This window comes from Lipomyces doorenjongii (genome assembly GCF_038497915.1).
Source record: "Lipomyces doorenjongii strain NRRL Y-27504 unplaced genomic scaffold V1508scaffold_52, whole genome shotgun sequence".
In the NCBI taxonomy this organism is placed as follows: Eukaryota; Fungi; Ascomycota; class Lipomycetes; order Lipomycetales; family Lipomycetaceae; genus Lipomyces; species Lipomyces doorenjongii.
Window position 1 is genome coordinate 55,050 of NW_027118119.1, and position 12,725 is coordinate 67,774.

Genomic DNA, 12,725 nt, shown 5'->3' on the forward strand with positions numbered 1-12,725 from the left:
AGCCTGTCCAAAGTGTTATATGTCGTGCAGACATATTAAATTACAGTAAATGTGGAACAAGACATAAGACGTTGCGTTTACTTCATTTATCTTGAGGGCAAGTTGCCGCTCATTACTAGATTTAATTTAAGTTATTGATTCATTATTTTTTTACTTTTAATTTATTTGAAGTATAGGAATATTTAAAATTGTATTTTATCTTTGGTAATTTTGTTGATTATGATAAAAGATCCCAAAACACTTTTCAGTATACATTATTATTGGATGTTCATTAGTTATATGGAATATTTGTTAATTTCTAGTAAACTGCTAATTTTAATAGCCTCTAACTATTCTAATTGTGTAGATCTCTTAAATAAAATGTCCTAATAATATTTTCCCAAAAAGGTAACTTACCGAATATTCGTTTTTGCGAATACTAATTATTCTGACCATCCTCGGAGCTAATGTTGCGATTATTCGCTCGATTTGACTGGTTCGATTAGGTCTCTACTGCTTCACTCTTTTAACGTAATGATATCGACCAAGTCTGCAGCATCTGGAACTGGGTTAGAAATCCGCTCATCTGTAAGAGCTTCAGTATCGTAGCCCGTCGCTCAGTGCTAGGTAATATTGGCGGTTTCCGCTGGTCTTCGTTTACTCCAATTGAGTCTGCAAACCTGATTGTGAGATAGTCGTGGAGAAAACACTGATATTAAGCTGGCCCCCGTCTTGGGTTCTTGAGAAGCGATTATTTGCAAGCTACCAATTGCTTCCTACACAGGCAAAATAAGTTACTCAACCCTGCAAATAAAATCATTGTATATTATTTGTAATACTCCATTTGCGAATGACGAATACGAATATAGTCGATCACTGCGAACATTTGTATTGGAATTACGTATCCCATACATCACGTTATAACAGGACACGGCAGTTTCCGACTCCTGATTCGCATCAGGGGGTTTGACTCTCATAGCACTTGACAGTCATGGTGGGTACAATATTATTTTAGTGCGAATAAACTTCCAGCGTACACCATCTAATCCATACAAAAACCTCGCCAGACTACAAGCAAGCAAATGTATAATACAAACGCCATGACATGATGAATCGCGCCGCATATATGTATCTGTCCCAGGGTGCCACTTTCCCGGCATATTAAAACAACAAATAACGCCATGCCAGATTAAAACAAATAGCAATACTCCTGCCAAAAATTTTCCTAAACCGTTCGGTAAAATGACTATATAGATCGTCGTGTTACGACTGTGTGACCGTGAAGTACGGTCTGAAATGTGGCTCGTCTTGTAGATTGTTTTTGACAACGTAATAAACGTGCATGAGAAGGTTAGGAAATCGTTGCGAAAAATATGCAAGGAAACCGTCTGGCACGCTGCCTAGTGCTGCCTGCACGTTCGGCGGAAGATCTTGATAATGATGTTTCTAAGGACTTAAGCAGCTGCTCAGGCAAATACAATGAAGTAACTTAAGCATACCTTATTCCTCAGTGCTCTCAAAAGATCAAGAACTTTGTCGGTGTGATACTTTCTGTACTTTCCAAGATTTTCAATCAAGCTTCTGTCTAATCGCTTGTACCAATCGTTGTATACGACATGCTCCGGGTCTGATTCTAGCTCTTCTAAGAGCTCACTTGGCGGGTCGCGCTGTTCGATCTCAAATCGATCGGATACTTCCAATAAGAAGTCTAACCGTTTCTGCATGGACCAGAAGTATGGATGCATAAGCACATCATGTGCCGTTGGTCTCTTCTTCGGATCACGATCAAGCATACGCTCTATCAGATCTCTTGCTTCGATGCCTTGGTATCCTAGCGCCTCCAAATAGTCGAGACTGTAGTCTCCCTTAATAATATTTGCCTCGCGCATGTATCTGTCGCCAAACGGATGCGACCCATTCGACAACACATAGTAGAATACACAACCAAGCGAGAAGATATCAATGGCTCGCGTAGCACGTCTGTTTGAGAGCGTATCGATGACAGCCGGCTCGGAGGTCGATCCTGTATTTGCGCTGTTGAGCGAAATCGTGTGACTACTTGACCCGTTTCCACCGCCAGATTCATCGCTGTCAGTAAGCAATTCCGGTGCTCGCCAACCAGAGGTTCCTGCTGCATGCGCAGTTGTAGCCCGGAAACTGCTCTGGTCGCCCTCAAGCTTCTTGCACAATCCAAAATCGGATATTAGCAGTCGCGCAGGTTCTGAGTTGTCCCCGTGCCGTAATTGCTTTGGAGGAGCGACAAGAATATTCTGCGGCTTTATGTCTCTGTGAACGATCTTCAAAGAATGCAGGTACTGTAACCCATTGGCAATTTGATAGAGAACTTTCGGAGGATCCATTCGGCATACCAAACCAGCGAAATCCGACGATCTTTCGATTACATCCTGCAGCGTTGCTGGACAAAGCTCCAAGGCAATGTATAGGAACTTCTGGCTTTCCTGCTTGCAGAAGTATCGAACAACATTTGGATGATCATCGCTCTCTTGAAGAAGCGACACCTCGTGAGATGCAACGTCATAAAAATCAAGCAGCATCCGCTTAACAGCAACTTCCCTGCTTTCGAACGTGCCCTTGTAGACAACTGTACCGTGACTGCCATAGCCGAGCACAACTTCTGTGACTTCAAGAGAGTTTACCTTATACGAAGAGCCAGACTCGTGGTCGATATCTTGTGATTCAAGGACAGTCCGTACCCGCAAACGAGAATCTTCAGCTGGCTTGCCTCTCGTATGATCATCCACAACAACCACACTCTTAACTTCTCTGTCGGCATCCTTATTTCCGCCTCCATTGCCATTTCTTCTACCTCCCCGTGCTCCGCGCTTTCGTTTCTTCACCGCTGTCTGGGCATTGCCGGCGTTGTTGGTAGCTACAGTTTCTTCGACAGTGTCATGAGAAGAAAGTCCGACAACCGGCTTTGTCGTCTCCTGCAGCTTCTGCACTTCCACGATTTCCAGAACTTCTGATTGCGGAGGAATCTCATTAACACGGGCACCTAGCTTCTCCAACTTATCATCTTTAGGCAGCGCTAGTTGGGAGGAAAGCAATTCTCTGACAGGCTTGATTTTCAAGAAGAGATATGCGGCAACTAATAGCGAAATAACGAATCCGATATCAATAACTGCATGCATTGACAACAAAGCTAATCTGCCAGAAGTAGCCATCGAACTCGGATGTGAGCCAATTAATTGTCGTTCAGGGGACGGTGGATCGATGCCGAGCAGCGGTGGTATACGATCTCGCAATCGCTTGCCGTCGTGAACTCCGATCATGGGATGTTGGTCTTCGCCAGGAAGCGTAAAGACGCCGAGATTCCACAGAGCCGAAGGCGCATTCTTAACGAGATAAGGGTGATACTGTGCCGAGAGGGCATACCAGCCACCGTCGTTTGTTCGATTAACAAATGTCGATATAGAGTCAGTACTTGATTCGTACTTCGTGTCATGGAGTTTCGGCTGCGGAAGAACGATTAATTGATCGTTACGTCTATCGAAGTCATCGTACGGCGAGAGAACGTCGAAAGTAGCTATAGCCGGCGATGGGAGAACTCGAGCCCATCGTCTGGTCTCGTTATACTGGTCCGCTCCGACAATCACACCATCATGCATAGCAACCACATAAAGGTCGTCGAGGCTACTTGTGTGCTGGTTTATAAGATCGTTATCCATGTTGTTGGGGCCCCACGTTGAATATGACACATTCCAGACCACCCCAGTTTTTGAGTGAATCTGAAGCCGATATTCTTGAATATTGTCAACACACAGAACAAGAACCACGCAATCAAGACGTCTTACCTGTTCGGCCGACCATAAAGGTCTCCTGATCACCGAGCGCTTCATTCCAGTCGTCCTCATCAAAATCATCCAAACTTTTGCGACGACACAGACCAGTACCTGATCCAAAGCCGTACACTTTCACAACCCTACCAGTACGAGCATTAACCGAATACAACGTCGTCTCTCGAGCGCCCGTGTAATACTTGTCATCCGCCTTAAAGGGGGACTGCGATACTAGTTCCCGAATAGATATTGGTAGCTTCTGGCCGATTGTTAGCACACCCCTAGTTCACAGTAAGTCCAAAGATTATGTACCTGAAGACCACTGTCCAAGGTAAAATAATAGAGAGCTCCATCGCCTAACGGCTCTACAATCCAGGTTAGATCATCGCCAGCGGATTTCTTCTCGCTGTTCTGCTCCTTAGGAGAAACCCTGACGACAGATTCCTCTCCACGTAAATTCCATAGCTCCGATCCAGTATCGCGCTCACAGGCATATAGCGATCCGTCGACAGTCGCAACTAGTAAAAAATCTGCAAGTTTCCAGTCGTCGAGCAGACGTTGTTCCGTTAATCCCGTAGGATGCTTGTGACCATTTTCGTCGTTTGCACTTTCAATAGTGGATATCGAGAATTGCTGGTTTCGAGAGGCCACAAGATTTGCTGCCCTCTGCTTTCGGTCACTACCGTTCTTTGTAGACTCAGCAAAGTTGAGAAAAACCAAGATCAGGCCGACGAGCAAAAACGTCGACGCACAGCGACTCAAGGCAGAAGTGCGAGAGCACCGCATCTGGCTAGTAGCTGCTAGTCGGCGACAATTGGCCTTGTATATGCTTTATGAATTGCGAGAAATGGATGTTGTGTTGGTTGTGGATTGGCAAACCCGATTCAAGAATGTGGAAAGGTGCGGAAGCAGAACTTTGCCACTACGGCTTCCCTGCTGGGGTTAGCGGGGTACTCCTGCTCAGCACTCAAGACGACTGCACTCTATGTACACTATATCCCACTCCCCGATGATAGTCACATAAGAACTGATTTGATTAATCAGGGTTGCAAATTTGTATATGTTATTTAATAGTCGCAGTGTGTTATAATGAGTTCGCGTTAAATGGGGGCCACCACTCGATGACGTAAGCGGTCGTACACAATGAGCCAGAAATAAATTGCCCTTCCCGGCGCTAATTCAGCTGACGTAGCTGCCCGCATTTATCGCATAATTTTCTTCTTGTACGTAAATTTGAAGAAATATTGACATAATTTAGACTTGTAAACTACAAGCGCTCGCGTTGAATAATGTCGACGCCAGTATCTCCAGAGACATGGGTACCTACCTGACACGTCCAAGACTGTAATTCAACTACAACTTCAAACAGAGAAAATTCAAAAACTAGCAGAGTAAGCCAGCCAAGTCCAACGCATGTCGCAATTGATCAGATAAAGAAGTGTGCGCAACTAGCCCTATATCAGGCCGCGATTTTAACTGATTAACTTACAAATGCAGGGCAGTGTAGAACGCAGAAAAAGAAAGCGCCAAAGTACTAGATCATTTATTGCTTCTAATAATATTTGACTGGATCAGAAGGGCAACATCGTACCATCATACACCACATCATGAAGAAGTCGTCTAACGTGAAACAACGGGAGGGCAGCCGTAGAAGAGAGTAAGACGTACTGTCAGGCGCGGTAGCCGTTGCAACCAAAGAGACATACCTCACGTACATGAAAGGGGGATACAGAATAAATTTTTATTTATTATAATGTTATATAATGTTGACATTGTTTGCTATAAGGAGAACTAAAGCTGATGGTGACGTTTTACGATCCGCTCGCTGGGTAGCTTGCCGCTCACGTTGTAAGAAACTTTCAAGTGGCTAAATTTCTTAACCGCCGCATACAGACCGCGTTTGTCATTCGAATGTCGACCTTCTGGCAATCATAGCCCCCTGTGATCGAGTTCTGTGATTCTGTCATCTGACCTGTCCCAAACTGCAACTTGGCGATCTTGGCAATTATGGATCCGCAGCGCGTGGTCGGCCATCCCTGCACCGAGTCGCAGAGGCATATATATCCAGTCAGCTTGCAAAGAAGACAAGCATGGAAACTGTTAGCAATGCAGCATCTACTTCAGCGAAGAAGACTGCGAAGACTCTCAGCTAATCCTTACTAACTGCGGAGACACAAAAGCAGTCGGTTGTGATGAATTTCGTGACACGCCCGCTTTCGCCGGACTCTAAAATAGAGATACAGGCGAGATGGGCGGAGTACGAATATGCGCACGAATATCTTGACAATGAGGGCAACAAGTAAGTAAGCACATTAACGAGATGTATATTACTACCGCCGACGCAGCTTGAGGTTCCCTAGACTGTGATACGACAGCGCAGGCAAACTTGCTACCGTCGTCGCTGCTCCGATGCCACTGCATTCCGACATGGTCGCGGAGTTAATGGTTCATCTTTCTGATGCCTGTATGCGTTGCGAGCCACATTCTCAGTGGCACTGAATTTTAACCACCTCTAGATTTTTTTTCGGCGGAACTGGTTTGAGGCGAAAAATCCGTAGCGCAACTTTGAAGACTGCTGTTCAAAGGGTCGGGGAAAGCACCGGATGGTCTGAGCGTACTAGACTCTGATTATTTTCTTCCATTTGTCCTGTTCCAGTGCTATCTGTCCTGTCTGTCATTGAGTGTTTTTTAAGGTGTCTATATCCTTGCCCTAAGCACAAATTTGGAGCATGGACGCCCAAGAAGGTCTACTGTTCGGGGGACCGTACTCGTCTGCGGATGGACTTGTATTGAGAATTATGACTTGGGCTCCATGCCTCTGGAAGATTCACTCACAGAGCTCAAATCCAAACCTGCAGAGGCGGTCGTAGTACTTAGTGACCACTCGTGTAATAGCTCCCGTGTATATTCTCTCCAGAACGTTTCGGAACCCTTCCTTTTCCAACTGAATCCCGATCCAACCACGCCTTCGCAAGAGAGTACCTTCTGGTGCGGTGTTGTGCTGGTCTGTGACGCACACACAAGCAAGACGTGCGGAGCTTATGGCCACCAGAACAACGTCGGCATTAGAAAGTTGTTCACATGCGATCACTGCGGGCTTGTGTTGGACCGGGACATCAACGGCGCGAGGAACGTGCTGGTCAGTTTCTGCACCAAGTTGGCAGGAGGGGAGCCAATGACAGCCTGAGATCCTCGTGCGTCGACTGGACGAGTGGTGAGATAGGTGGAGTGTGCGTGGAGATAATGCTGGAGATAGTCATTGTTGTGATTGTATATATAGTATTTGTTGGTGAATATTTGCTGGCAGACAGATTGTTTATTTCTTGGTGTATGTGAGTAAATGTTACTAATCATCATAGGATCGTACCATTGTAATATTTGTTCATTCAAGGCTGCCTATTGTCTACATCTATAGCCGATTCAGACCTGACCGCGTACTGCAATTATCTCGTCTGTGTGCGACTATCGTGTCTGTTGTGCGCAGTCAAGATCATAACAATGAGCTGAGGGGAACCCGGGACCTCTTTCTGCGGACATAACCCGCTTATGTCATTCATCTTGCAGTACCGCCAGATACTATTTCGAGTTTTACTATTTACGAGACAGAGCAAACAATGTTTTCCTGGGTCGAATTACTTGCTGCGGTGCGCCACCATTTGGAAAGAAATAAAAACACGAGGAAAGCTGCTTTTCTGAATGGGAACTTTCGGGCATGCGTTGAGAGACAGGTTCCCGCGAGATCGCACATCGATTTCGACTCATCGGTGATATGGTTCTTTCAAGTCTGCAATTATTGCAGGCTGCCTCGTGCAGCCGCTATTGTAAAAAAACCCGGAAATGTTTGTACGAAATTGTGCCTCAGTAAGGCTGCACCACTGACGATTATCAAGGGGAGAAGTAGGTGTAACGTGACAAAATAGTGAGCCGTGCGACATACTACCCGCGAGGACTCGTACCAACACCTACAGTTGCCCCTCATATAAACCAGATCAAGGCTATCTGCCCCGCAAATAAGCTATTCAACGATAATCCTTACGTTTACTACAATAGTAGGGTATGGCAGATTCTATAGGTATAATTTATGCACGATATGATTAACTAGAAGATATCGCTTACACTCATATAGATCGGGTCTTTTCGCAGGCGCTAGCGACCATTCGAGCGCTTTCTAATCCGAAAGTGATACCTGCGACACCAATTCAGCGGCCGCCGATAGAAGATAGAATACATTTATATGGTTTATACAAACAAGCAACTGGTATGTCTTCTCCCGTTTGAATTATGTCCACGGTTATGCTAGAAATGGCTGACTCTGCCCAAACTGCAGAGGGAGATGTCGACGTGTTGATGGAGCGGCCGAGGGGCGAAAGAGAAGAAGATGAGGCTGCTAGAAAGAAGTGGTATGATTTCTTTACTCTGTTGTTAAGCCAAGCTGAGCTGGAGACGCGAACGACTGTTGCTAAGATGCAACTGAGAAGCTAATGTTGGTCTCGTGTGTCTAGGGATGCCTGGTATTCACAGCGAGGTCTACGCAAGACGGATGCAAAGCGACGATACATACCGTTTTTACTCGACGTATGTGCTTCTGGTTCACGACATATGCGGCAAGTGCTAACTATGCCTGGTAGACCATGAGGAAATACGCTAGTTCTACGCCAGAGTCACGGGAGCTGATTTCGGAGCTGCAGTTCCTGTGGGATCAAGTGAAGGATCTACAAGACGTGGAAACGGAGTCTCCGCCGTCGCCTAGTTCTATATTATTGCAGAATCAGCCCAAGCATCCCTCTACCGCCTCATTTAGCCGCGTAAACGAGACGACGTCTATTAGACTGACCGAAGGCTCGGCTGTGGCGGCCAAGGCCGAAAGCAATGAAGTCGTAGAAGAAGGATCTGGAGATGAAGAAGACGACGAGTCTGTCACGTGGCAGAAAGATATTCTGGCAGCCATGGATAAACTTGCCATTCAAGTCAGTCATTTAAGGGCACTAGTTACGGGGACGGCTAGTCGAAAGACCTTTTTCGTGACAGCGCCGTCTACTCCATCGCAGTCCTTAAGCAGGATGCCTAGTTTTAGACATCTAAGGCACAAGGCAGATGACCTGAGTCCACGCAAAGGTAGAGGCTGGCGAGCGTCGATATTTTGGATAGCTCTAACCTTGTGGGTATGTTTGCTCTGATCGTATGGCTTGATATAGTGCATTAATTGATGAATGATTCTGTTTAGCGTTTCACGAAGCGAATAGCTTTTGATATCGTTTTAGTGGCAGCGATTATCACTTTTCTAAGATGGCAACGTAGCTTGAGGCATGCCAACGCAATGGCACGAGTATGAAGCACCTGTGCATGAATCCATACCTGGCCATTGTATAAAGCTTGTATTATATTATGTGATATTGTCTCTGGGACTGCATGAGGGTATGCCAGGTCATGGTTTTTGAATTTGTTTGTTGTGTACATTAGCTTTGTTCGTTTGCCAAATGCGATGTCATATGTTGTTCCGTTTTGAATATTAAAATATACAATCAGGCTATGTCGTATCTTATAGCTGACAGCCATCAAAACGCGAGTGAGGCAGCGCATTTGTCTGACATGGTAATCTTGTTCTGAGCGGTGTACACTTGTCAGCCGGCCATTCAATCAAACGCTCACATATGGCAATTAGTTCTACAGACCTCCTACGGCAACTTGATTTTCATTCAACGCATTCTTAGATGGTCATGCTGTACAGAAACGATTGGTAGGACATTGATGGGTAGCCTCGATCGCGCGATCGCGCGATTGCGAGAAACAAAGAACAAATATTACGAAGCTCGATCAGAAGAGTGACAGTGAAAGAAAATGAAGCTAAATTAACTAAAAATGGCAGGTGACAGTATTAAACCATGAGTAAGTTAGTGTGAATTAAACTCTTGCCTACAACGCTTCTGAAGTCTACTTTGAAAGAGTGTGTGGGTCCTATAATATGCGATCTTCACAATAATAATACGGCCAAAGCGCGGGCTGGGCTGTGGCCGTTCAATTGATGCCCTCACGTTTCTGGCTAATGACGATCATTGGCCACACCATTCTCCTTGCATTGATCAGCGGCACCACCTACAGGCTTCAGCCAATGCATGTATGGAAGTAGAAAATTTCCATTCGTAGCTGTTACAGTACATTTGCACATCACACGCTACGCGCAGCTTGGAAGCATTCTCGACCTGCGGCTTGACGGAGATTGCAACATACTCCATAGCAGCCTTCCCTCGTCTCTCTTTCGGTATCTCTCCACTCGCCTTTCTCCACTGTCCAGAATCCGAGACCGCACTAATTCACACCACTACTACTTCCATTACACCACCTCCTACATCGACTTGGGGCCGTCAAGATGTTGTTTGGCGTTAAGCTTGCGAATGAGATGTACAAGCCCTGGGCGACGTGGTACATCGACTACGAGCGTCTCAAACGTCTGCTCAAGGAGGACGACAACAATACCGGTCGATCCACACCGAAGGATCGTCGCAATCCCGTGGTATGGACAGAAAAGGACGAGAGCAATTTCGTCGCAGCGCTCGACGCCGAGCTCGAGAAAGTGTACGAATTTGAGTCTCACAAGTACGCGGACCTGAAAGACAAACTTGCCTCGACCGAGGCGCGAATCCCTTCCGACATCGACGACTCTGCCTCCGCTCAAGTCGACTTTGACTCGTTTGAAAAGGAGCTCGACCGCACTCTCGCCGAAGCCCAGGAGCTCGAGAAATTTACGCGCCTGAATTACACCGGTTTCTTCAAGATCGTCAAGAAGCACGATCGTCTCTACAGTAAATACTCCGTGAGACCACTGTTGCAGGTCCGGTTGGCCGCTTTACCATTTAACTCAGAAAACTACTCTCCGATCTTGTACAAGCTGTCGTCACTCTATGTGTATGTTCGTGACCACAAAGCTGGCCTTCCCCAAGAGCTCCAACCGTCTGGGACATTGTCGCAGGCCCCAACCGCGTCTGCTACGACAACATTCAAATCCTTCAAATGTGAGTTATATATTATGACACGGAAACATATATTACATCATTCTAACTGATTGCATAGTCTGGGTTCATCCTGACAATCTCATGGAAGTCAAGACATTCATTCTTCGCCATCTTCCGCTCCTCATCTACAACCCCCAATCCAACAAAATTTTGAACTTATCCACGCCTGACCCCACCATCACTACGCTTTATTTCGATAATCCTGACTTCCAGCTCTATCTCGAGAAGCTCGAGTCTCGAGAAACCGCGTCATCTGTGCGGCTGCGATGGTATGGCAAACTCAATAGCCACCCCGAGATTTTCATCGAGCGCAAGTTTATCGATTCCGACGACAAAGACGTTGTGCAGGAGCAGCGCATCCCTATTAAGGAGAAATACGTCAAATCTTTTATTGACGGTACATATTCCATGGAGAAAACGATTCGAAAAATGCGTGAGCGTAACGCGCCAGCGGCAGAAGTCGAGAAATTTGAAAAAGTTGTTGCCGATATTCAGAGCTATATCCGTGCCAACAACCTGCAGCCCGTCCTTCGCGCTGTCTACTCCAGAACAGCGTTCCAGATTCCAGATGATGATCGTGTTCGCGTAAGCATCGACAACGACATTGACTTGATTCGCGAAGATGCGTTGGACTCCACCCGACCTATCCGTGATCCCGAAGACTGGCATCGGCATGACATCGATGACATGGGTCTCGAGCATCCATTCAAGACCATCCGCACTGGCGAGATTTCACGTTTCCCGTACGCTGTCTTGGACATCAAAGTCGCCATGCGAACCGGAGACAAGAAAATTCGACCTTCGTGGGTTAAGGACCTGATGTCGAGTCATCTCGTCAAGGAAGCTCCTAAGTTTTCAAAGTTTGCACATGGTGTCTCGATGCTATTTGATGATGAGGAATACATCAATGTCCTGCCGTATTGGTTATCTGAACTTGAAAAGGATATTCGCCGGGACCCCGAGCAGGCTTACGCTGAGGAGTTGAATCGCAAGAAGTTTGGGGATCAGCCTTTAGATCTGTCATTGAAGGCCTTAAGCTCGTCTCCTGTGATGGGTGCAACAGGTAACGACGCGGTTGCTTCGTTACTGGCGGCTGTCGGCGACCAATCAGGAAAGCACGGACGACAGGAGTCTATCTCCATTTCTCTGCGCAGCTTTGTTGACGAGGCTGATCGGGAGCATCAACAAATTATTCGGGGAGATATTGACGAGGACGAGGAAGAGGAAAGCTCGTCGTCTTCAGATGAAGATGAAGTCGAAGAAGTCGGCATCAGCAGCCGCCCCCGCCGCAGGCACGGAAAGTCCCGTTTGCGTGCGTCGAGGTCCTGGTTCAAGCGCCACCGCAAAGCTTCTGACAAAGCATTCAAGCTTCCTCCTGGTGTTGAGCGGCCGAAGCGTCTTCTTACCCAGTCTGGTCAGGTTATGGTCGAGCCCAAGGTTTGGCTTGCCAACGAGCGTACATTCAACAAGTGGTTGCAGGTCACCGTCCTTCTCTCGGCTCTCACATTCGGTCTTTACAACGCGGCCGGTAAATACAACAGGGCCGCTCACAGACTCGCCTATACCTATTTCATATTGACTATATTCTGCGGATGCTGGGGATATGGTGTCTATATGCATCGTGTCAAAGCCATTCAGATGCGCAGCGGTAAGCATCTCGACAGTCCAGTCGGTCCCGTCGTTGTCTGCCTAGGTCTCTTGGCAGCCATCATTTTGAACTACTATCTGGAAGGTTGAGCATTACAATGAGTTTGATGTCCTTTTTGCATTTCGAGTTGATTGGACCTTGTATTTAATTTCATCGATGGGATTTTTTTTTGGATTCTATAAGTTCATGATGTAAGCGGATGCTGGGAATAAATGCTATACTGATTGTAGGGATTGGAAGTGGTATTAATAATATCTTCTTGGTCGAAGACACAGTTTCAATGCATTG

General features: G+C 46.4%; 4 protein-coding genes across 4 annotated transcripts; 3 read left to right on the forward strand and 1 right to left on the reverse strand.

Annotated features, from left to right (window-relative positions):
- Positions 1–1,242: 1,242 nt before the first annotated feature.
- V1508DRAFT_399199 (uncharacterized protein) lies at positions 1,243–4,565 on the reverse strand (the record flags this gene model as incomplete). Its single annotated transcript, XM_066938251.1, has 4 exons — positions 1,243–1,425; positions 1,479–3,742; positions 3,795–4,038; positions 4,092–4,565. The coding sequence occupies 4 exons, from the start codon at positions 4,563–4,565 to the stop codon at positions 1,243–1,245; spliced, it is 3,165 nt and encodes a 1,054-aa protein (XP_066794082.1).
- A 1,202-nt stretch (positions 4,566–5,767) lies between these two features.
- V1508DRAFT_358586 (uncharacterized protein) lies at positions 5,768–6,082 on the forward strand (the record flags this gene model as incomplete). The annotated part of the gene is made up of 2 exons (XM_066937072.1): positions 5,768–5,878; positions 5,951–6,082. Coding segments are annotated over 2 exons (243 nt in total), but the record flags the coding sequence as incomplete, so codon positions are not given.
- Positions 6,083–7,709: 1,627 nt separating this feature from the next.
- Positions 7,710–9,392, forward strand: V1508DRAFT_422765 (acyl CoA binding protein-domain-containing protein). The gene is made up of 6 exons (XM_066941059.1): positions 7,710–7,851; positions 7,906–8,037; positions 8,107–8,179; positions 8,282–8,354; positions 8,408–8,941; positions 9,004–9,392. The coding sequence occupies exons 1-6, from the start codon at positions 7,836–7,838 to the stop codon at positions 9,109–9,111; spliced, it is 936 nt and encodes a 311-aa protein (XP_066794084.1). The 5' UTR covers positions 7,710–7,835; the 3' UTR covers positions 9,112–9,392.
- A 343-nt stretch (positions 9,393–9,735) lies between these two features.
- V1508DRAFT_422769 (VTC domain-containing protein) lies at positions 9,736–12,705 on the forward strand. The gene is made up of 2 exons (XM_066941060.1): positions 9,736–10,789; positions 10,848–12,705. The coding sequence occupies exons 1-2, from the start codon at positions 10,147–10,149 to the stop codon at positions 12,524–12,526; spliced, it is 2,322 nt and encodes a 773-aa protein (XP_066794085.1). The 5' UTR covers positions 9,736–10,146; the 3' UTR covers positions 12,527–12,705.
- Positions 12,706–12,725: the final 20 nt, after the last annotated feature.